General features: G+C 42.7%; 1 protein-coding gene across 1 annotated transcript in view; it reads left to right on the forward strand.

Annotated features, from left to right (window-relative positions):
• The first annotated feature begins 7,610 nt into the window (after positions 1–7,610).
• Positions 7,611–24,194, forward strand: part of LOC139583292 (V-set and transmembrane domain-containing protein 2A-like) — a 31,765-nt gene continuing 15,181 nt past the window's right edge. Inside the window, exons 1-2 of the mRNA XM_071414199.1 lie at positions 7,611–8,234; positions 11,278–11,447. Of these exons, the coding sequence (XP_071270300.1) occupies positions 8,156–8,234; positions 11,278–11,447 (249 nt within the window). The 5' untranslated portion in view covers positions 7,611–8,155. The remainder of the gene's footprint in view (positions 8,235–11,277; positions 11,448–24,194) is intronic.

Below are 24,194 nucleotides of genomic sequence, written 5' to 3' on the forward strand. Positions count from 1 at the left end.
GCTGAACTCACCGCGTTTTTCTGCTGCTCATTATGAAAAACAAGATTTGAGTCCTGGGTGTGTTATGGCAATTATTGTTGTTTGTCCCTCTTGAGGCACGGTAGCAACAACATAGGAGAGTTTAACAGGATCGTTGGATCTTTTGTATAATCCATGAAGAGGTGTAATTGTATATTCCGGGAACAATTCAATTATAGAGTTGGGACAACAAGCAATTTGTCATTCATTTTTATATTTTTGCCAAGGTTTTTGCTTGCGCAATTATACATCTAGCTAAGATGTTTGGTGCAGTATTTCTTTAGTTAAAAAATGTGCATGAAAACCAAGTAGACAGTATCAAGTCAGCTGCTGCTGGCTGTGCTCAGAACTGATTTATGAGAACATGTCTACACATTCATAATCAGCAAGCTGTCAAACTATCATAAATAAAGCACAAGCTGCTACACAATGTGCATCAGTGCCCAAAATCACTAGCTAGCAAGCTAAGTTCCATCTCTGTGTTTGTCAATGGATCAAGCTAGTACTAGTAGCTAGCAGGCACATTGAGCGGGCAGACCACATTAGAAAAATAATCTTATTAAGTCACTGGTGCTTCGTTGCTGTTTAGTTTGGACAACTGTCTAACTATTTATTACCAGAGTGTGCATCTGTCTGGCAGTGTTTCATAGAGAATCATTTCACTAAACAGGTCACAGCAGGAATGGGTTTTGAATTTTAGAATATTGACAAGTGGCAGTTGGGATGCAAGTGCGCATCACCTCAATTTGAATTTTGCCCAAAAACAGTGTTCATACTCTAGTGATCACTATCAAATAGAAACACATCCACAAGTCCCATAAAGGGCTTAGGTGCCAAGTGTTCTTTCCACATTGGTGACGTATTATTGTCTTATTTTTAACAAGTCTGAGTTGGAGGCGATGCATAATGTGCAGGTCTGTCCCCCTGTCTGGAGGTTCTGCTGCTTTGATTGGATAGAGCACAATCAGTGCAGCTATTTCTCCCTGCATGACAGTTCTTTTAGTGGACAAGTGGGCATTATTGTAATCCAAATCCAACCCTCAGTGTAAATCGTGACGACCTCAGTTACATAAATCTCAAAAAAAACTCTGTTTTGGAATATAGTTGGGGTCATTCCACCAAGTGTAACTTGGTCCCAAAAACTTTTACATTTTAACATTTTGTCATAAAGAGCACATTTTGAACTTCATAATTTTTTTTTTTAAAACACGTTGTCACATCTCGAGGTTAAATAAAAATACATGTTTATAGTAAGTACCTTTGAAATGCCGAATAAAGTAAAAGGGTTTAGGATTTCATCGTAAATCAACAATAGATCCCCTTGTGACAGGGGAATGGAACCGTGTTGTGTGCAACAGGTGTAGTCATGGGAAGTAGGGTGCTGGGAGTGAGTAACAAACCATACCTGAGGTGGGAGACAGTTCCATCTAGTCCATATAGTCATAGCTCGATATTGTATTGTACGTTGGGGACAGTGAAGAGACCCCAGGTAGCATGTCTTGTGGGGTATGTACGGGTGTCTGAGCTGTGTGATTGCACAGCCAGTTTGGTACTTTCAAAGACCCGTGATGCAGTCAATCAAATCAAATCAAATCAAATGCATTCATATAGTCCTTCGTACATCAGCTGATATCTCAAAGTGCTGTACAGAAACCCAGCCTAAAACCCCAAACAGCAAGCAATGCAGGTGTAGAAGCACAGCGGCTAGGAAAAACTCCCTAGAAAGGCCAAAACCTAGGAAGAAACCTAGAGAGGAACCATGCTATGAGGGGTGGACAGTCCTCTTCTGGCTGTGCCGGGTGGAGATTATAACAGTCAATCTCTCCTTTACTTTGATTCAGGAAGTTGGTTTCTGCATTCAGTTGAATGTCTTGGCCAGAGGAAGCATTAGCTTTTCAGTTCTCTCAGCATTTTACCCAGCAGGTTGACATTTATTGGGATGAATCTTGTCCTGGAGGCAGAGCTGTTAGGTTTCCGCTAGATGGGCCAGACGCACAGTCAAATTTGTCTATATCGTAACAAAGTCACGAAAACAGTTTAAGTTTAGGGTTAGACATAAGGTTAGTAGTGTGGTTATGGTTAGGGTTAGGTTTAACATGTTATGACTTTGAGGCTAGGCCAACTAATGACCACCCTGCAGAGATGCCTCCAGGACAAGATTCATTCCAATAAATGCCAATCTGCTTTTGCCCAGGTGATGGCGCCATGCCATCCACCGGATGCCAGTAGCAAGTTGGCACCTCTTCCTCTCTTGACTCATTGTAATTTCACAGGGTTCCGTAATGAAGAGTTTCTATCCAAATGAAATGATGTATTTCCTCCTGCCGTTTCTCTTGACACAAACCCCTAGACATACAACCATCTCAGCTCTGCAGATTTTGCTGTGAAGAGACAGAATCATTAGATCATTTATTCTGGTATTTCTGGTAACAGGTTCAGAAGTGGCTGAAAAATCACAACATTCACCTTAAACTAACCCTACAAATAGCACTGTTGGGAGCTTTGGAAAGCCATCGTCAATCAGTTAACAGTATAATAATACTCTTCGTAAAAAATGGCATCTTTAATTTACAATCTGTGGGTACTATGAGATTAGAACAGTTCGGAATTTATGCGAGACGTCACAGCACAGTCGAAAGATATATATGGCAAATTGAAATCTAGAGAGGGTTGATCTACGGAGATAGCTGGGATTGGCTGAGAGTAGCTGAGGGGTGGGGTTTAAACCTCATGATCTGTAATAGTTAGGACCAAAAAACACCATATATCATGTATACCGTACATGTCTGAGGAAATCAAACTATATAGAAGTATCATGTGTGTAAAACGCATGAAATATGTATCCAAACTGCTGCAAGAAACAACAATGTAACACAAAGTCAATGTTGTCCTTCGAAGAGGCTGGAAGGGCCAGTAAAAATAAAGAAATAAACACCTAGACATTGATTTACAGAGATAAACAGATCCCATCTTTAATGAAAGTTGTCCCTTAGGGAAAAAGGAAAATAAGATCAAGTCTACCAACATGCTATTTCAGTATGACACACCACGTCTGACCAGCCCATTTACTGGTGAATAGAGGTGGTCTTTGTGTGCAGACACAGTGCTCAGGGCACACTCTGTTATCCTTGATCATGATGGTGACACAGCAAACCCTTTGTCATAGACTCCCACAAACATGATCAGTGTTGATGGTGCTCAGTCACCAACATTACCAGTATCTATGGTGCTCAGTCACCAACATTATCAGTGTTGATGGTGCTCAGTCACCAACATTACCAGTATCTATGGTGCTCAATCACCAACATTACCAGTATCTATGGTGCTCAGTCACCAACATTATCAGTGTTGATGGTGCTCAGTCACCAACATTACCATTATCTATGGTGCTCAGTCACCAACATTATCAATGTTGATGGTGCTCAGTCCCCAACATTACCAGTATCTATGGTGCTCAGTCACCAACATTATCAGTGTTGATGGTGCTCAGTCACCAACATTATCAGTGTTGATGGTGCTCAGTCACCAACATTACCAGTATCTATGGTGCTCAGTCACCAACATTATCAATGTTGATGGTGCTCAGTCACCAACATTACCAGTATATATGGTGCTCAGTCACCAACATTATCAGTGTTGATGGTGCTCAGTCACCAACATTACCAGTATCTATGGTGCTCAGTCACCAACATTATCAGTGTTGATGGTGCTCAGTCACCAACATTACCAGTATCTATGGTGCTCAGTCACCAACATTATCAGTGTTGATGGTGCTCAGTCACAAACATTACCAGTATCTATGGTGCTCAGTCACCAACATTACCAGTATCTATGGTGCTCAGTCACCAACATTACCAGTATCTATGGTGTTCAGTCACCAACATTACCAGTATCTATGGTGCTCAGTCACCAACATTACCAGTATCTATGGTGCTCAGTCACCAACATTACCAGTATCTATGGTGCTCAGTCACCAACATTATCAGTCTCTATGGTGTTCAGTCACCAACATTACCAGTCTCTATGGTGCTCAATCACCAACATTACCAGTATCTATGGTGCTCAGTCACCAACATTACCAGTATATATGGTGCTCAGTCACCAAAATGATCAGTGTTGATGGTGTTCAGTCACCAACATTACCAGTATCTATGGTGCTCAGCATCAACATTACCAGTATCTATGGTGCTCAGTCACCAACATTACCAGTATCTATGGTGCTCAGTCACCAACATTACCAGTATATATGGTGCTTAGTCACCAACATTACCAGTCTCTATGGTGCTTAGTCACCAACATTACCAGTATCTATGGTGCTCAGTCACAAACATTACCAGTATCTATGGTGCTCAATCACCAACATTACCAGTATCTATGGTGCTCAGTCACCAACATTACTAGTATCTATGGTGCTCAGTCACCAACATTACGAGTATATATGGTGCTCAGTCACCAACATTACCAGTATCTATGGTGCTCAGTCAACAACATCACCAGTATCTATGGTGCTCAGTCACCAACATTACTAGTGTCTATGGTGCTCAGTCACCAACATTACCAGTATCTATGGTGCTCAGTCACCAACATTACTAGTGTCTATGGTGCTCAGTCACCAACATTACGAGTATATATGGTGCTCAGTCACCAACATTACCCGTATCTATGGTGCTCAGTCACCAACATTACCAGTCTCTATGGTGTTCAGTCACCAACATTACCAGTCTCTATGGTGCTCAATCACCAACATTACCAGTATATATGGTGCTCAGTCACCAACATTACCAGTCTCTATGGTGCTCAGTCACCAACATTACCAGTATCTATGGGGTTCAGTCACCAACATTACCAGTATCTATGGTGCTCAATCACCAACATTATCAGTATTTATGGTGCTCAGTCACAAACATTACCAGTATCTATGGTGTTCAGTCACCAACATTACCAGTATCTATGGTGCTCAGTCACCAACATTACCAGTATCTATGGTGCTCAGTCACCAACATCACCAGTATCTATGGTGCTCAATCATCAACATTACCAGTATCTATGGTGCTCAGTCACCAACATTACCAGTATCTATGGTGTTCAGTCACCAACATTACCAGTATCTATGGTGCTCAGTCACCAACATTACTAGTGTCTATGGTGCTCAGTCACCAACATTACGAGTATATATGGTGCTCAGTCACCAACATTACCAGTATCTATGGTGCTCAGTCAACAACATTACCCGTATCTATGGTGCTCAGTCACCAACATTACCAGTATCTATGGTGCTCAGTCACCAACATTACCAGTCTCTATGGTGTTCAGTCACCAACATTACCAGTCTCTATGGTGCTAAATCACCAACATTACCAGTATATATGGTGCTCAGTCACCAACATTACCAGTCTATATGGTGCTCAGTCACCAACATTACCAGTATCTATGGTGTTCAGTCACCAACATTACCAGTATCTATGGTGCTCAATCACCAACATTATCAGTATTTATGGTGCTCAGTCACAAACATTACCAGTATCTATGGTGTTCAGTCACCAACATTACCAGTATCTATGGTGCTCAGTCACCAACATTACCAGTATCTATGGTGCTCAGTCACCAACATCACCAGTATCTATGGTGCTCAATCATCAACATTACCAGTATCTATGGTGCTCAGTCACCAACATTACCAGTATCTATGGTGTTCAGTCACCAACATTACCAGTATCTATGGTGCTCAGTCACCAACATTACCAGTATCTATGGTGTTCAGTCACCAACATTACCAATATCTATGGTGTTCAGTCACTCACTGAGCCTGACTACGTACAGATTCAGTGAGCATAGCCTTGCTATTGAGAAAGGCAGCTTTAGGCAGACCTGGCTCTCAAGAGAAGACAGGCTATGTGCACACTGCCCACAAAATGAGGTGGAAACTGAGCTGCACTTCTTAACCTCCTGCCCAATGTATGACCATATTAGACACATATTTCCCTCAGATTACACAGATCCACAAAGAATTAGAAAACAAATCCAATTTTGATAAACTCCCATATCTACTGGGTAAAATTCCACAGTGCGCCATCACAGCAGCAAGATTTGTGACCTGTTGCCACAAGGGCAACCAGTGAAGAACAAACATCATTGTAAATACAACCCATATTTATGCTTATTTATTTTCCCTTGTGTACTTTAACCATTTGTACATTGTTACAAAACTGTATGTATACATAATATAGGAGTAGGGAGAAAGTATTATTGTCGTTGAGCGCGCACTTATGAACGTGGCTGGATGTGAATGTCATTAATTATTGCAAACATCATCGCCCTGGAAAAGTGTTTAATTTTCAGATGCACTCTGCTTCACTCAAAGTGGCCCGTGCAGCATGCTCCGGTTGAGAAAATGGATACTGGCAAGAAACCAACGGTGGACAAGTTCCTTTAAGTAACGTTCGCTGCCCCACACTGACTATTGCTTAGATAGTGCTGATCATCAACAACAGCAACAGTATAGTACATAACTGGATTTAGCCTGGTTTTATGTAACTTCGATTCTATAGTGTTAAGGCAGAACAGCCGGAGTAAATCTTGAACCACTGACCTTGTGGTTACAAGGAAAGCACTTCTCTGGCAGGTTCCCTCTCAATCAGTACATTGGTGGCAGCAATATGATAATCTCTCAGGCTTCAGGGCCTGAGATACAGGCAGTTAGATTTGGGTATGTCATTTTAGGCAAGAATTGAAAAAAGGGTGCTATCCCTAGAAGTGTTTAATGGCATAGGAAGTAGCCTTTTGTGATTGACCTGTACTTGCAGGGTCTCTGGTTCAAACCCTGTCTCAGCTGTCTCCGCCATCAATAGCTACAATATTGTTTTATAGCCTCTGTACCAGTGGGTCTGATCTGTGCCTGTTTCAGAGGTCTGACTGCATAGCTATTAATAAACATGAGCAGGGCCTGCTCCAAACGTAAGCGACATAAACGATCGCTTAGGGCCCCCAGCCACTTATAAAAAAGAGTCTGGGTCGAGTTAGAATAGGTGCAAGTCCAACATATGTTGTGCATCAGCAGTTTTTTTTCTTATTATGTCAGTCATTGACAGTCACTCAATTAGCTCACGTCAGCCAACACTTTTTTTAGATTGGTGAGTTAGTCTAGCCAGCTATCTAAACTTGTAGTAATCATGGCTGAGTACTGACCGAGCACACAGGGCAAGTGTCTACCCATTGATGTTGTTAGTCACTCTCACTCAGAAATCATTAACATGATATGTCATGGCAACATTTGTAGATTTTCAGGAAATTAGCTTTAAAATTGCAAAAAAAATGTATTTGCACCTCATGGTAAAATGGGTAGAATTCCATGAAAGGAGCTGTATAATGTACATTTATTTCTCTGCCTTCATCAGAGGGGGCCACTAAAAATGTTTTGCCTGCAGGGAGGGGGGGGGGGCCCAACCAAATCTCGCTTAGGGCCCTCAAAAGGCTAGAGCCGACCCTCAATGAGATGGACACACCTACATTCCATATGTAAATTCTTCATGCCACATACCACTTGAGAATCAGATACCATTTTGATGTGGTTTTGAGTGACAACCCACCCAGTCTCTTAAATGATTTGGCATGTTTTGGTTGTGGAGAAAAGTGAGGAGCTATTTTGCTCTCCTCACACAAATCTCTCACACAAATCTTGTCATGAATGCTAAAATTATTACTAGCTTTCAAAATCGTTTGTAGGCTACTCCCGCTGCTATGCTTGATAATTACTTTACTATATTACCTATTTTTAAGTCTAGACTAGTGCAATTTGAAATATTGTGGAAAACGGGCTTTGAAAAAGTGTAGAGGTGTGTACACCAAGCACACAATAGGGGAACTGCACACTGACGTTGCATGAACAGCCACGTACTGTACCGAGAGCAGAGAACAGAGGCTATTAGTTTTACAACACCTTGTGCAGAGCGCGCAGTCACCAGTCTCGCTCTCTCTCTCTGCAAAGCTGACAACTTCAGGAGCCTTGCTATTGTTCCAGCATGTTACATATTCGCCATTCTGTGTCCAAGCATATCGGCCTGGCAACAGTTTAATTTGCTGAGCAGTTTTGGAAGATCGTTTTTTTTTCTCTCGGCTGATGTGACATTATCCATCTGTAATGATGTGGACCTCTCAGGACTTTATTGGATTCGTTGTATTGTCTAGTTTATGTATACAATTTGGATTCTGCTTTGAAGGTAAGCTGAGACATATCGCCCTTCAACACTTCCATCAATTCTAATCTCTCTGGGCTTCGTCTGGGTTAAAAACAATATACATCGCATTTGAATTCATGTTAAAAGTGCGTATAACTTCAAGACGCAGATATTAAATAATGAATATGTTTCGATTGACGTAACAAATGCAACGTACTTCTGGGCTGTAAAATAAATGCAGAAAAAGTACCTAGTTTTGATCCAATGTTGTCCAAATGAACAAAACGCAACTGTTGATTGCTTAAAATGACACCTGGATATAATTTAGTAGTTTATAATATTATTATAATTAGTAGAACGTAGATGTTGGACTATCAGGCACAGATTAATATCGTTGTAAGAATAACTTTGAAGAGACACTGAGCGCGACATGCATTTAAAGTAACGGATATGCAGAAACAGTGTTGGAATGGCGTAGAGCGGGCAGTAGTTATTTTTCAGCACCATGTACGGTTACCCTGTTGACATATCAGTGCGAGTTTGCATCTATCCTTCGTGGTTTCTCTCTACCTTTGGATGCCTTGGTATTTCCACTGCCTCCCTAGCCTGTATCCCTTGAAAATGATCAGAAAATGTTTTTGTTTTTGTTTTTTTTAAGCGCAGTGAGTGTTGCGGGGGGAAAACTGTAGGCTACATTGAACGACAGTTATTGTGATGCTTAGAGTGTTTTCATGGATTAAACCAGTGTAACATGTTCCACATTTAAATATATATTCAGATAGGCTATGCACTCTAGGTTATACTATGCTGGTCTTATTTGAATTACACTATGCACATTCATTTGAATTGTAGTTATTGGAGAGTGAATCTGGCAAATGTGTTGAGGTTAAATCACGTTTATCTCATATGTCCGTTCTTTGAGGGGCTGATATATGTTATAAGGCATTATGTTATGATCAAGGTATGATACCCATCGCAGTGACAGTTCTAGACACATAGGAAGCCCCTTCATTTAAAATGATATATTTCACTAATTCGATTAACCTACACTTCCCTTACAAAATCGCATTTACATATGTGAAATAACTGTTTGCACGTGTTGAGCTTAAATTTCACGTGAAACCATACTTTCACATGTATTAAATTAAACCACCTTTTTCACATTTGAGGGGAAAAAAACGTTTTCACCTCATGTGAATTACAGTTGCACATGTGAAATTTGCAGTTCCACAGATGTTCAAAAGGTTCACATGAAAATCGGATATGCAGTTTCACATGTGAAAAACTTTCTCATGTGAAAATGTCACTTTCACATGTTCAATTGCAATTTCACATGTGAAAATCAATCACATTTCAAAGTAACATTTCCAGTTTCACATGTAAGGAAACATTCACGTGAAAATCTTAACTTTCACATGTGAAATTGTGGTGGTGAAATATAGTGTTATTCCTCTCACACGTTGTTGCATGTTGCAGTAGCAATGTTTGAACATATGGAATTGCAAATTCTGTAATGCCATTCTGTAAAAAGGTCACTTAGCCTACCTGAGTATAGTAATTCAAGTGCATTGAAAAATACAATTTCTTACAGTATTTCTGAGCCATCCATCTCAGAGTTTTACTGCTGCAGGTGCATGCCTCATATGCTGGTCAGTGACCAGTGAAAAGAAGCCCCGTGAAAAGAAGCCCAATGAAAAGAAGCCCAGTGAAAAGAAGCCCAGTGAAAAGAAGCCCAGTGAAAAGAAGCCCAGTGAAAAGAAGCCCAATGAAAAGAAGCCCAGTGAAAAGAAGCCCAATGAAAAGAAGCCCAATGAAAAGAAGCCCAGTGAAAAGAAGCCCAATGAAAAGAAGCCCAATGAAAAGAAGCCCAATGAAAAGAAGCCCAGTGAAAAGAAGCCCAGTGAAAAGAAGCCCAGTGAAAAGAAGCCCAGTGAAAAGAAGCCCAATGAAAAGAAGCCCAGTGAAAAGAAGCCCAGTGAAAAGAAGCCCAATGAAAAGAAGCCCAGTGAAAAGAAGCCCAGTGAAAAGAAGCCCAATGAAAAGAAGCCCCGTGAAAAGAAGCCCCGTGAAAAGAAGCCCAATGAAAAGAAGCCCAGTGAAAAGAAGCCCAGTGAAAAGAACAGAGAAGCTAGAGTTCCGTATCTCCTTATTCATCCTGTTTAACATGTTAGAATTAGTGCTCTCAGAGTTAATCAGTTAACTCCAGTTAATACACTGAAAACATCCTAAATACATGATATATACAGCTATACTGCTGCAACAATGCCATATCAGAACAAGTTGACTTTGAGGTTAAAGTGTGTTTGTCAATTTATCTGATTTGGCTAACTGTTACTTTGAACAAAATCAAGACGTCAATGTTCTCGTAATGCTTTTGTATAAAAACAATGTGTAAATTGCAGCTCAATTTTAGCAAATTATGAAATTGCGATACATCATGATTAATCACAGGAGGAAATCCTGCCATGAATTGGGAAGCATTTTTTAATTGTTTGACAGCCCTGGTTGACATTAAAATGTGAAAATCCACATGTGATGATGTAGCCCTGCATGCAACGTCAACGTTTGTGTTTGGTCTAATGGTCAAGACGTCAGATTTTCCAGTGGGAGACCTGGCTTCTAATCCTGCCAGTTACAAAAGCACGCATGTGAAACATAATATGAGAAATGTTGGGAAACCACGTGTCTTAGTCGTGAAAAAATCCATATGAAACTTTACCTGTCCAAAAACCATACGTGTCTGTTTTTCCCATGTGACTTTTTTCCCCATTTGATTTGTTCACACGTGATACATGCATGTGAAACGTCACACCTACGAAAACCACATGTCTAACTCTGTGAAAATATATATATTTCCTTTCCTTTTTGAAATCTTTCACGTGTTTCTTCACACAGGTTTTTCACGTGTTCTCTTGATTTTCTTTCATGTTTATTTGTTGTTGTTGTTGTTGTAAGGGTTTATTTACTCAACTACCATGTGTTGAAAGAAGTACCTTACACTATGACAGGTTTGTTATATGTAGGCTGTAGTTGTGGAGAGATGGACAGACAGCGATTATACTGATTGTTTTTCTCTATCTTTCAGGAAAGTTTACGGATATCCCCTCCAATCTAACGGTAAAAGAAGGTCAAAACATTGAAATGGCGTGCGCCTTCCAGAGTGGAACCACGTCAGTTTACTTAGAGATTCAATGGTGGTTTATAAGAGCACCAGAAGAACCCAGCAGCGAGGAGGAGGAGGATGATGAGGAAGAGGTATGCACTTCACTTGTTCTAAATAAAAGGGGGGAGAAGCAAAGGATTTTTTTTCCCGAGGGACTTTCTATAAAATACGACATGTCTTGGCCCTGCACATTGCAATCATGACTGCGTAGTGATGCAGTTTTAGTATAATCCCATTCCGCACAGAAACCTCAGTGAATTCTCGCATGATTGGATTATCATTACCAAGAGCATAGCCTTTTAAAATCCCTAGATTATCCTGTAAAACTTACTGTAATAAACGTTGATAACAGATTGCCACAACATGCAGTGGTAAAATAATACTGGTCTGTTTAATCTCAGCCTGTCTTTACCAAGTTGATTTAACCCAGGGCTAATTTAAGTGACTTGCATATGTAGTCTGAGGTGTGTAGTGCCATTCTGCCAGAGTTAAGAGAACTGATAGTCATTTATCATTGTAGGACCCTCAGAGGCCATGCAGGAAAAAACTTTGCTGACACATTCTTGCAAATTGGCTCGTTAAAGCCTGAACAGTGTACCGAGACCCTCCTCGACTGGCATTTGTAATGTATTTCTAGACTGGAGAGCTACTTATGACAGATTTTCCTTGCAAATAATGATCAGTTACTTTGTGTTTGTGTATTATTTTGCTCCCTCAATTGAAATGGCTGGTACATTTTAGGGGAGTTTGTCAGTTTGTCATCACAGACATCAAACAAGGAAATGTTTCCTTTGTTAAATGCTCGTCTTCCTCGCAGTGAAACCACAATGCAGAGCGAGAGAGGCTGTTCTTGGATATCCACATGGCTTTAAAACAGTTATTACTTGTCCATTGTTGTCATCCATCATGCTGGCGTTGCCAAGGCTTTGATCCGTTTGATCTATCACTCTTAGATGTCGGCTGAAGGAGCTATTGATGCTCACCACGCCATTGCTGCTCATATGATCTAGTTCTTTTCACGGTATTTGTTTGAAATGACAAGCAGTGGTTTTGTCCTGAGAGGAAAGGGTTTCGACAAAAAAAACAAGCCAAGGAGTCGTGAGGAGGACTATAAAAAGATGCTACGGGAAAAAAGTAGAGCTGAGAAAAAGAGTGGAATAGGATTCAAAGTGAAACAGACATGCACAGGGTGCTGCAGGGTCCAGTCCATGACAACAACACAATAACTGAATCCTGCTTTAAAGGGCGGGCACGTCCACTATATCACAGTGGCATCACAGTGTTCGTTCTGTAGCTGTCTGTGAGATATAGTCCCAGTGACACTATCACGTGTAGTGGTTGACATTGTTGGAAGCTCTCTGCTTTGTTTGACTGGGCTAAAATGGTGGTCTATCCCTCTACTCATGCTGAAGAGAGGATTCATCTCTCCTCAAGGCTGGATCTGTCGCTATCTGTTTAATCCACACGTCCGCAGAATAAATCTTTACAATCCTCTTCGCTAGTAATTCTATTTGGTGTGGGATTAAGGGTTGATATAAGCAAAGGAAAATGTGATTTCTCTCTCAAGGTAACAGTTGTGTCTTCCTGGGTCATTGAAAAAGCCTAAACCCATTGATTGCAATTGTGTGCCACGGCCTCTGTCAACGAGATAAGTTGCTTTTCTGTTTTCCTCTCTGTTAAAGACAAAGTGTGAAAGTCACAGACATACAGAACGTGTCCTCAGTGAGACCTGTCAACTTGTCAGGCGTGGATCAAGGAATGAAAGCACTTATTTCCTGTTTCAGCAGGAAACATACAATCCATAGCTGTACTCCAGCCTCTTGCACCTGAAGTTACTATCTCCTTCACCGGCCATCGCTCCTACTGCCCCATAAGCCTTGTACCCTGTCTGGCCCTCTGCCCTACTGCCCCATAAGCCTTGTACCCTGTCTGGCCCTCTGTCCTACTGCCCCATAAGCCTTGTACCCTGTCTGGCCCTCTGCCCTACTGCCCCATAAGCCTTGTACCCTGTCTGGCCCTCTGCCCTACTGCCCCATAAGCCTTGTACCCTGTCTGGCCCTCTGCCCTACTGCCCCATAAGCCTTGTACCCTGTCTGGCCCTCTGTCCTACTGCCCCATAAGCCTTGTACCCTGTCTGGCCCTCTGTCCTACTGCCCCATAAGCCTTGTACCCTGTCTGGCCCTCTGCCCTACTGCCCCATAAGCCTTGTACCCTGTCTGGCCCTCTGCCCTACTGCCCCATAAGCCTTGTACCCTGTCTGGCCCTCTGTCCTACTGCCCCATAAGCCTTGTACCCTGTCTGGCCCTCTGTCCTACTGCCCCATAAGCCTTGTACCCTGTCTGGCCCTCTGTCCTACTGCCCCATAAGCCTTGTACCCTGTCTGGCCCTCTGTCCTACTGCCCCATAAGCCTTGTACCCTGTCTGGCCCTCTGTCCTACTGCCCCATGAACCTTGTACCCTGTCTGGCCCTCTGTCCTAAATACACAAATTATTTGGACACCTGCTTGTCGAACATCTCATTCCAAAATCATGGGCATTATAGTACGGAGTTGGTCCCCCCTTTGGTGCTTTATTAGCCTCCACACTGCTGTGGAAACTTGCTACCATTCAGCCAGAAGAGCATTAGTGAGGAGAGATTGTCATTGTATGCTGAAGCGTTACGATTTCCTTTCACTGGAAATAAGGGGCCCGAACCATGAAAAAGTACCTGAGACCATTATTCCTTCTCCGCCAAACTTGATGCATTCGGGCAAGTAGCGTTCTCCAAACCCAGATTTGTCCGTCGGACTGCCAGATGGTGAAGCGCGATTCATCACTCCAAAGAACGCAATTTCACTGCTCCAGAGTCCAATGGCGGCGAGTTTTACACCACTCCAGCCGATGCTTGGCATTGCGCATGGTGATCTTTGGCTTGTGTGCTGCTGTTTGGCCATGGAAACCCATTTCATGAAGCTCCCGACGAACAGTTCTTGTGTGGACGTTGCTTCCAGAGGCAGTTTGGAACTCGGTAGTGTGTTGCAACCGAGGACCGATGATTTTTATGAGAAATTCGCTTCAACACTCCATTTCTGTGAGCTTGTGTGGTCTACCACTTAGCGGCTGAGCCGTTGTTGCTCCTAGACGTTTCCATTTCACAATAACAGCACTTACAGTTGACTGGGACAGCATTAGCAGGGCAGACATTTTACGAACTGAATTGTTGGAAAGGTGGCATCCTATGATGGTGCCACAATGAATGTCACTGAGCATTTCATTCTACAGGTCATTCTACTGCCAATGTGTGTCTATGGAGATTACATGGCTGTGTGCTTGATTTTATACACCTGTCAGCAAAAGTTGTGGCTGAAATAGCTGAATCCACTAGTTTGAAGGGTTGTCCACGTAGTGTGATAACATGCATAGCCAATACAATGCACAGCCTCCCATCGACTCCGGTCTCATTTTGAGACAGACACACAGCTCTAATGGATAGAATGTTTCCAGGATCACATGACCAAGGTGTCAGTGGTGGGGAACTTGTAGTAAAATAAAGTAATCATTTGGTGAGTTTTTATATTTGTCCTGTTTGAAAATGTGCTTCTTTCCATATCCCAACTCCCACTGAGAGTGGGGTCATGGCCAGACGTTATCAGTTGTGACTGTGAAGCAATTAGGAGGAAGTGCTTTGCTTTAAGGGCACATCGACAGATTTTTCACTTTGTCGGCTCGGCGATTCAAACTAGCAGCTTTCGGGTTACTGGCCCAATGACAGCTATGGACCGTTATGTCCTGCTTTCTATTCACTTGTCTTTTCCCCTGCTACTTCAACATAATGTCCTGTATTCCATCCGCTTGTCTTTTCCCCTGCTACTTCAACCTAATGGAGAGCCCGTATTACAGTGTGTCAATAACATTACTGATTTCTCATTTGGAATGACTCAATTATTGGGCCATGAGTGACTTTGGTAGGAGTCAATTAATTTGAAGGGAAGCTTGATAAAGAGATGGGTGAGAGAACATGGAGAAGTTATGGAGCGATAAGTTTGCAAGGGCTCCTGGGAAATAACAAGAGCCACACGCTGTGGGATGGTTCTTGCTAAGTATTATCATTATTGGACCAATCAGTCAATGATGGGGGGGGATTGCAGGTAATCATTGCAAAATGTCTTCCAAAAGATTAATGGAAACAGAGGCTTTCAACACAGAGTTCCATTAGATACTTATCCTCATGGCTGGTGTGGTCCCAATTGGTGTTGCGAAGCTAACGGATACTTTAAAAATACTTTGCTACAACTATTGTACTGTAATCATTTCCTCTCAGTACTTTTTTTGTCAACATGACACAATTTCATCTTTCACTCAGGGCCCCTCGGGCGGGCCTTGTGAGCCACTGGGGAGATCACAGTAACTAACTAGTGTGTCAGACAGTCCAAGAGTGTGAGGATGTCTCCTGTGTAAACCTGCCATGTGTTAGGACAGATTAATTAGACCACCTAGAGGTGCCATTGGGCAAGTTAGAGGATATAACAGCCATCTTGTTTTCAACATCCCTTCAGAGAATTCCCTGCAGAAACTCAGTGCTCATATCAATGGGTATGCTTATTGAGTGCTATATCCATTGGTTGCATGGCTCTTAGTAGTGTCCAAGGGGCTTTGGTCCAAAGACGCCAAACAGAGGTGATTTGTAGGAAGAAATATAACTAAGACAGGCTTGTAGAGCAACATAGAGAGGGATGTCTCCTGGCTTTACGGACATATTTGGTCAGAAATGAGAAAGAAAATTCTACAAGCAAGAGGCAGCTCCGACTAAACATGAGCTCGAGAGAGAAGGCGTTGTCTGGCATGCACAGCCAGCATCCTCCAATTCAATCTACTGGATCAAAACACAGTCTCACTTTTTGGAAGAGATTGGGCACAGTCAGAGAATGACTAGCAATTGATCCACCAACTCAACGGGAGACGAAAGGAAGGGGGGAAACATTGGCTGCAGGTGTATTCATGTGTGTATGCTGTGTGTGTGTTTGTGTGTGTGTGTGTACACTCATACGTGACTAACTGATGTTGTTGAGCCGTTGGATCTGACATGACAAGTGACAAAAAGTTGCAAGCATCACTACAACACATATTGTTCAAGGGACAACACAAACACCGTATCCTTTTGAGTTCCAGAGAGGATTTAATCCGACAAAGACAAGAACCCCTGCAGTTATGTGACATTCTGCTCGTGACCCCCTTATGGCCATTTTGAAACATCAGCAACACACGATGTTTCTCAATCATATCCAGATTGTCTACAATGATAGAAAGCACAGGCAGGAAAGGGCTTATATGTATCGCATAGGGACAGGAAATTAAACACGGATTTAGATGATTGGCTGCCCAGGATGCTGGGTTCCAGGGAGGATTACAGGGAGAAGGCAAAGATGGAGGTTAAAAGTTGTATAGGCTCCAGAACTGCAGTGTGACAGAATCACAAAGAGAATCGATGCGCGAGTAGATTTTTTTGGTCCACTGCATAGATCAATATTAAAGCAAGTATCCTTCTGATATGACATGCTTTTTCAAATGGCTAGTTGTGTACATTCATATGGCTTTGAGATGTCAGTCATAAGTCTGCTTCGAAAGGACATCTTGATATACACTGAGTGTACAAAACATTAAGAACACCTTTGTAATATTGACTTGATTCTGTCATGGAAAGAGCAGGTGTTCCTAAGGGCCCTTCTGCTGGTCTTTATTGTAACTTTTAATAATATTTATTCTTATTATTGTACTGATGATATGATATGTAGGTTGTAGGCCTTAATACATTGAACCAAGTAACTTATGCAATCAACACACACCAAACTAAGTTAGGAAATAACAATATTGCTGGAGTAATATATTAAAAGTCTGGTTGGAACACTTCTAAGAATCGTATTCAATTGAATTATGTAGATTACACACTGAGCAGTGGCCTATAACAACCAGCGGTCTCCTCACTTGAGGAAAGTGTTGTAGGCACCTGACCTAAATGTATTTGTTACCTCGTGCCGAGTGGAAAATCTAAAGGGATTAGTCCAATTTTACGAAGAACATTTTTATTGTAATGACATTATTGGGGGGGAAGTTATTAATCATGAGGCCTTTCTGCAGCAGGAGATCGTAGGCGTAAGTACCCCTTTGAGGGCTGTTCTAAGATCACTTTTGTCTTTTTAGATTATAATGAGTCCTATAACATTCACAAGGGGGACCTGATCCTAGATCAGCCCTCCTACTCTGAGATGCTTCAGGAATACGGCCCAGCACTTCTCCCCCTACCGAGAGACTGTAGTGACATCTCCACTTCAAGGTGTGACCCACTGTGGTCCAGTGGTATCAGGCTGGCTGCTACACAACTGTAATGAGATAAATGAAGAGCCCATTGTGGAGTTTTCAAGATGAATCTCGTGGACGTCTGACAGAAGCGTCAAATAGGTGAGTGTCTGCATATGAAAGCGGCTGATTAGATTAAACGTGACCAATCCCCTTGATGTGTGAGATGACATTGACCTTGCCACTGTGCCAGCCTCCCTCTGCAACACTCCCAGACCTATCTCTCTCTATATATATATCCCGCTCTCTCTCTCACTCTGTCTCTCTCAGTCTTACCCCCCTATCAGCTTCAAATGAACCTGGAGGAAGGGAAGGAGCAGAGAGAGAGAGAGAGAGAGAGAGAGACAGAGAGAGAGAGAGAGAGAGAGAGAGAGAGAGAGAGAGAGAGAGAGAGACAGAGAGAGAGACAGAGAGAGACAGAGAGAGAGACAGAGAGAGAGAGAGAGAGAGAGAGAGAGAGAGAGAGAGAGAGAGAGAGAGAGAGAGAGAGAGAGAGAGAGAGAGAGAGACACAGAGAGAGAGAGAGAGACAGAGAGAGAGAGAGAGAGAGAGACAGAGAGAGAGAGAGCTCCTGTATTCTGAGATAATGCAGCTGTCATACGGTTTTGATTCAGGGCATTGATTCATCCTTTAATTGCTTAGTGGATATTGGTTTGGGGGATATCACAGTAATGTATGGTCTAGCGGAACAGTATGGCACTGATCACACTGTGATATGTAATCATATATTGTCGCTGCCAATAATCCTCGTATCAGTTGTGCCCTCAATTGTTAAGGTCAGATCTCATCAAACGCCCATTTCCTGACTTCCTTGGTATACTTTGTTAATGCGTATGACTCACACCTGTACTGACTTAACTCTAATGGACAGGGTGCAGGGCACAAGCTGAACATAACAGCTATCAGCGGCTGGACCATTGTGTCCTTTGTGATGAACAGGAAACGTCCAAGAGAATAAATACTTAGCTGAGCTTGGACTGGAGGGTTACACAGGTCAACACTCAATTCACATCCCCTCTGACAGTCCCTCCACCTTGACACACTCACACCAGACTGTACTGTGTTGCTACGCACCTGTATCCACGCTGCCAACCAGGTTACCATGGTAAATGTAGTCAGAAATCGCCTAGATGAAACAGCAGTTAGCTGTTTAGAGCTTCCTGCTTAACAGTTGGACTCATATTGAGTGCAATTTTCCCATGGTGCCTTTGGAGATGAGCGAGCAACAAGAGTTCGGAATTAAGCGCCTAATTAGGACTCCCAGGGAAAATGTATTTACTGACGGATTATGACCGAGACACCAATTTTTTATATCAAGCATTTCAAGGGTACGTGGCCTCGTTTTGTGACACGCATTTTAAGTCTGACAGAGAAAAAGGCAAAGGACGTATTCAGCAGAAAAAGTTTCTCAGTGATGGAACATAACAGGGGTGGATAAAGTACCCAATGTCATACTTGAGTAAAAGTAAAGATACCGTAATAGAAAATTACTCAAGTATAAAGTCAACCAGTAAAATACTACTTGAGTAAAACTCTAAAAGTATTTGGTTTTAATTATACTTAATGAAAAATTCCACCACATCTTTTGGTGTTTGTTTCATTCGTCCATTATTGACAATCAAGATTTCAAGATATGTAACTTAATTTTTTTTTAAATAATCTGTTTATGATGCATTTTGCATCATATGACGTAAAATGCATCATAGGGGAGGATTTCTGTATTTTGAAAGTTACATATCTTGAAAAGTTGATTGCTGACAAGCAAAACATTTTGGGACAGTGTCAACAATAGACTCATTTTTCTTTAATTATTGAAAGTAAATGTAATTGCTAAAATATACTTGAGTATCAAAAGTAATAGTATTAATAATTTAATATTCCTTATATTAAGCAAACCGGAAAGCACGATTGTTCTTGTTTTTTAGTTTTTTTACAGACACACTCCAACACACAGACATCATTTACAAACGAAGCATTTGTGTTTAGTGAGTCCTCCAGATCAGAGGCAGAGAGATGACCAGGATGTTCTCTGTTTAGTGAGTCCTCCAGATCAGAGGCAGAGGGATGACCAGGGATGTTCTCTGTTTAGTGAGTCCACCAGATCAGAGGCAGAGGGATGACCAGGGATGTTCTCTGTTTAGTGAGTCCACCAGATCAGAGGCAGAGGGATGACCAGGGATGTTCTCTGTTTAGTGAGTCCACCAGATCAGAGGCAGAGGGATGACCAGGATGTTCTCTGTTTAGTGAGTCCACCAGATCAGAGGCAGAGAGATGACCAGGGATGTTCTCTGTTTAGTGAGTCCACCAGATCAGAGGCAGAGGGATGACCAGGATGTTCTCTGTTTAGTGAGTCCACCAGATCAGAGGCAGAGGGATGACCAGGATGTTCTCTGTTTAGTGAGTCCACCAGATCAGAGGCAGAGGGATGACCAGGGATGTTCTCTGTTTAGTGAGTCCACCAGATCAGAGGCAGAGGGATGACCAGGGATGTTCTCTGTTTAGTGAGTCCACCAGATCAGAGGCAGAGGGATGACCAGGGATGTTCTGTTTAGTGAGTCCACCAGATCAGAGGCAGAGGGATGACCAGGGATGTTCTCTGTTTAGTGAGTCCTCCAGATCAGAGGTAGTAGGGATGACCAGGGATGTTCTCTGTTTAGTGAGTCCTCCAGATCAGAGGCAGTAGGGATGACCAGGGATGTTCTCTGTTTAGTGAGTCCACCAGATCAGAGGCAGAGGGATGACCAGGGATGTTCTCTGTTTAGTGAGTCCACCAGATCAGAGGCAGTAGGGATGACCAGGGATGTTCTCTGTTTAGTGAGTCCACCAGATCAGAGGCAGAGGGATGACCAGGGATGTTCTCTGTTTAGTGAGTCCACCAGATCAGAGGCAGAGGGATGACCAGGGATGTTCTCTGTTTAGTGAGTCCACCAGATCAGAGGCAGAGGGATGACCAGGATGTTCTCTGTTTAGTGAGTCCACCAGATCAGAGGCAGAGAGATGACCAGGGATGTTCTCTGTTTAGTGAGTCCACCAGATCAGAGGCAGAGGGATGACCAGGATGTTCTCTGTTTAGTGAGTCCACCAGATCAGAGGCAGAGGGATGACCAGGATGTTCTCTGTTTAGTGAGTCCACCAGATCAGAGGCAGAGGGATGACCAGGGATGTTCTCTGTTTAGTGAGTCCACCAGATCAGAGGCAGAGGGATGACCAGGGATGTTCTCTGTTTAGTGAGTCCACCAGATCAGAGGCAGAGGGATGACCAGGGATGTTCTGTTTAGTGAGTCCACCAGATCAGAGGCAGAGGGATGACCAGGGATGTTCTCTGTTTAGTGAGTCCTCCAGATCAGAGGTAGTAGGGATGACCAGGGATGTTCTCTGTTTAGTGAGTCCTCCAGATCAGAGGCAGTAGGGATGACCAGGGATGTTCTCTGTTTAGTGAGTCCACCAGATCAGAGGCAGAGGGATGACCAGGGATGTTCTCTGTTTAGTGAGTCCACCAGATCAGAGGCAGTAGGGATGACCAGGGATGTTCTCTGTTTAGTGAGTCCACCAGATCAGAGGCAGAGGGATGACCAGGGATGTTCTGTTTAGTGAGTCCACCAGATCAGAGGCAGAGGGATGACCAGGGATGTTCTCTGTTTAGTGAGTCCACCAGATCAGAGGCAGAGGGATGACCAGGGATGTTCTGTTTAGTGAGTCCACCAGATCAGAGGCAGAGGGATGACCAGGGATGTTCTCTGTTTAGTGAGTCCACCAGATCAGAGGCAGAGGGATGACCAGGGATGTTCTCTGTTTAGTGAGTCCACCAGATCAGAGGCAGAGGGATGACCAGGGATGTTCTGTTTAGTGAGTCCACCAGATCAGAGGCAGAGGGATGACCAGGGATGTTCTGTTGATAAGTGTGTGAATTGGACCATTTCCCTGTCCTGCTAAGCATTCAAAATGTAACAAGTACCTTGGGTGTCAGGGAAAATGTATTGAGTAAAACTTAGATTATTTTCTTTAGGAATGTAGTGAAGTAAAAGTAAACATTTTCTAAAATATAAATATTAAACTAAAGTACACATACTCCAAAAAACGACTTAAGTAGTACTTTTAATTATTTTTGACACTGGCCATCTGGGCTACACGAAAATGTAAAATGCATCTCGGGCTAGTTAGGCACATTTTCTAGTAACTCTGTCTGAAAATTACTATCCTTGGGCTAGTGCAGTGGTATTCAAAGTCGGGGTCACGACCCCTTGTGGGGTCACAGAGTAACTGTAAAATTTCTGGAACAAACAACGAAGAGTAATGATTTTGGTATTGGATAATATACAAATGTTTTTGAGAAAGATAATTAGAAAAATAAAATTGTATTCATTAAGTGTATTTATTGGTTTCTTTTAATTTTCATAAAAGATGAAAATGCAATGAATTGAAGGTTATTTGTTTGATATAAAAATCAAACTTTACCGATTTTTAACATCAAATCAAATGTTATTGGTCACATACAATTTTTTTTGCAGATGTTAAATGCTTGTGTTCCTAGCTCCAACATTGCAGTAGTATATAACAATTCACAACAATACACACAAATCTAAAAGTATAACAATGGAATTACAAAATATATAAATATTAGGATGAACAATGTCAGAGTGGCATTGACTAAAATACAGTAGAATAGAATACAGTATATAGATAAGAGATGAGTAAAGCAGTAGGTAAACAATATTAAAGTGACTAGTGTTCCGTTATTAAAGTGGCCAGTGATTCCATGTATATGGGGCAGCAGCCTCTAAGGTGCAAGGTTGAGTAACCGGGTGGTAGCCAGCTAGTGATGGCTATTTAACAGTCTGATGGCCTTGAGATAGAAGCTGTTTTTCAGTCTCTCGGTCCCAGCTTTGATGTACCTGTACTGACCTCACCTTCTGGATGATTTGATTTGATAGCGGGGTGAACAGGCAGTGGCTCGGGTGCTCAAACACGCCAATCAGCTGGTCTGCGCATGCTCTGAGGATGCGGCTTGGGATGCAGTCTGGGCCGGCAGCCTTGCGAGGGTTAACACTCTTAAATGTCTTACTCACGTCGGCCATGTGCTAGCCTAATTTCCACCCCTGCTGCTTCGTCACTTAAATGTTCTCTGCCTTGGAAAGTTGTGGTGTTTTTGTTTGCTCCACAGACATACATCAAGACCATACTGTATCTGTTCACAAGGACACAGTTGGGGTTTTCCTAGCTGTCTGAAATACAGGGTCAATGTCAGAGCAATATAAATATCTACTTTGGAGAAGAAATCTTGGGTTTCCTTGCTCTCAGGTGGGAGAAGAGAGAAACCACTTTCGGTGACTGAAACAAGTAATTTCAGGCTGTCTATCATAGAGCAGACCAGCTATCTATATATTTGAGGGCTAGAGCTATCAATCATCCATGCACCCCTGCTGCTCTTACTGACAATATGTTGCCTCAACACCATTACGTTGAGAGATATGGTGACAGGTTATGGCATGTTGTTGTGTAATGGATTTTTACACATTCTAAACTCAGCAAAAAAAGAAATGTCCTCTCATCGTCAACTGTGTTTATTTTCAGGAAAATTATTCATATTTCTATGAACATAACAAGATTCAACAACTGAGACAAAAACTGAACAAGTTCCACAGACATGTGACTAACAGAAATGGAATAAATCGATCCTGAACAAAGGGTTGGGTCAAAATCATAAAGTAACAGTCAGTATCTGGTGTGGCCACCAGCTGCATTAAGTACTGCAGTGCATCTCCTCCTCATGGACTGCACCAGATTTACCAGTTCTTACTGTGAGATGTTACCCCACTCTTACACCAAGGCACCTGCAAGTTCCCGGACATTTCTGGGGGGTATGGCCCTAGCCCTCAGCCTCCAATCCAACAGGTCACAGACGTCCTCAATGGGATTGAGATCCGCACTCTTCGCTGGTCATGGAAGAACACTGACATTCCTATCTTGCAGGAAATCACGCACAGAACGAGCAGTTTGGCTGGTGGAATTGTGATGCTGGAGGGTCATGGCAGGATGAGCCTGCAGGAAGGGTACCACATGAGGGAGGAGGATGTCTTCCCTGTAACGCACAGCGTTGAGATTGCCTGCAATGACAACAAGCTCAGTCCGATGATGCTGTTACACACCACCCCAGACCAAGATGGACCCTCCACCTCCAAATCGATCCCGCTCCAGAGTATAGGCCTCGGTGTAACGCTCATTCCTTCGACGATAAACGTGAATCCGACCATCAACCCTGGTGAGACAAAAGCGCAACTCGTCAGTGAAGAGCAATTTTTGCCAGTCCTGTCTGGTCCAGCGACGGTGGGTTTGTGCCCATAGGCGACGTTGTTGCCAGTGATGTCTGGTGAGGACCTGCCTTACAACAGGCCTACAAGCCCTCAGTCCAGCCTCTCTCAGCCTATTACGGACAGTCTGAGCATTGATGGAGGGATTATGTGTTCCTGGTGTAACTCGGGCAGTTGTTGTTGCCATCCTGTATCCTG

This window comes from Salvelinus alpinus, chromosome 8 (assembly GCF_045679555.1).
Source record: "Salvelinus alpinus chromosome 8, SLU_Salpinus.1, whole genome shotgun sequence".
In the NCBI taxonomy this organism is placed as follows: domain Eukaryota; kingdom Metazoa; phylum Chordata; class Actinopteri; order Salmoniformes; family Salmonidae; genus Salvelinus; species Salvelinus alpinus.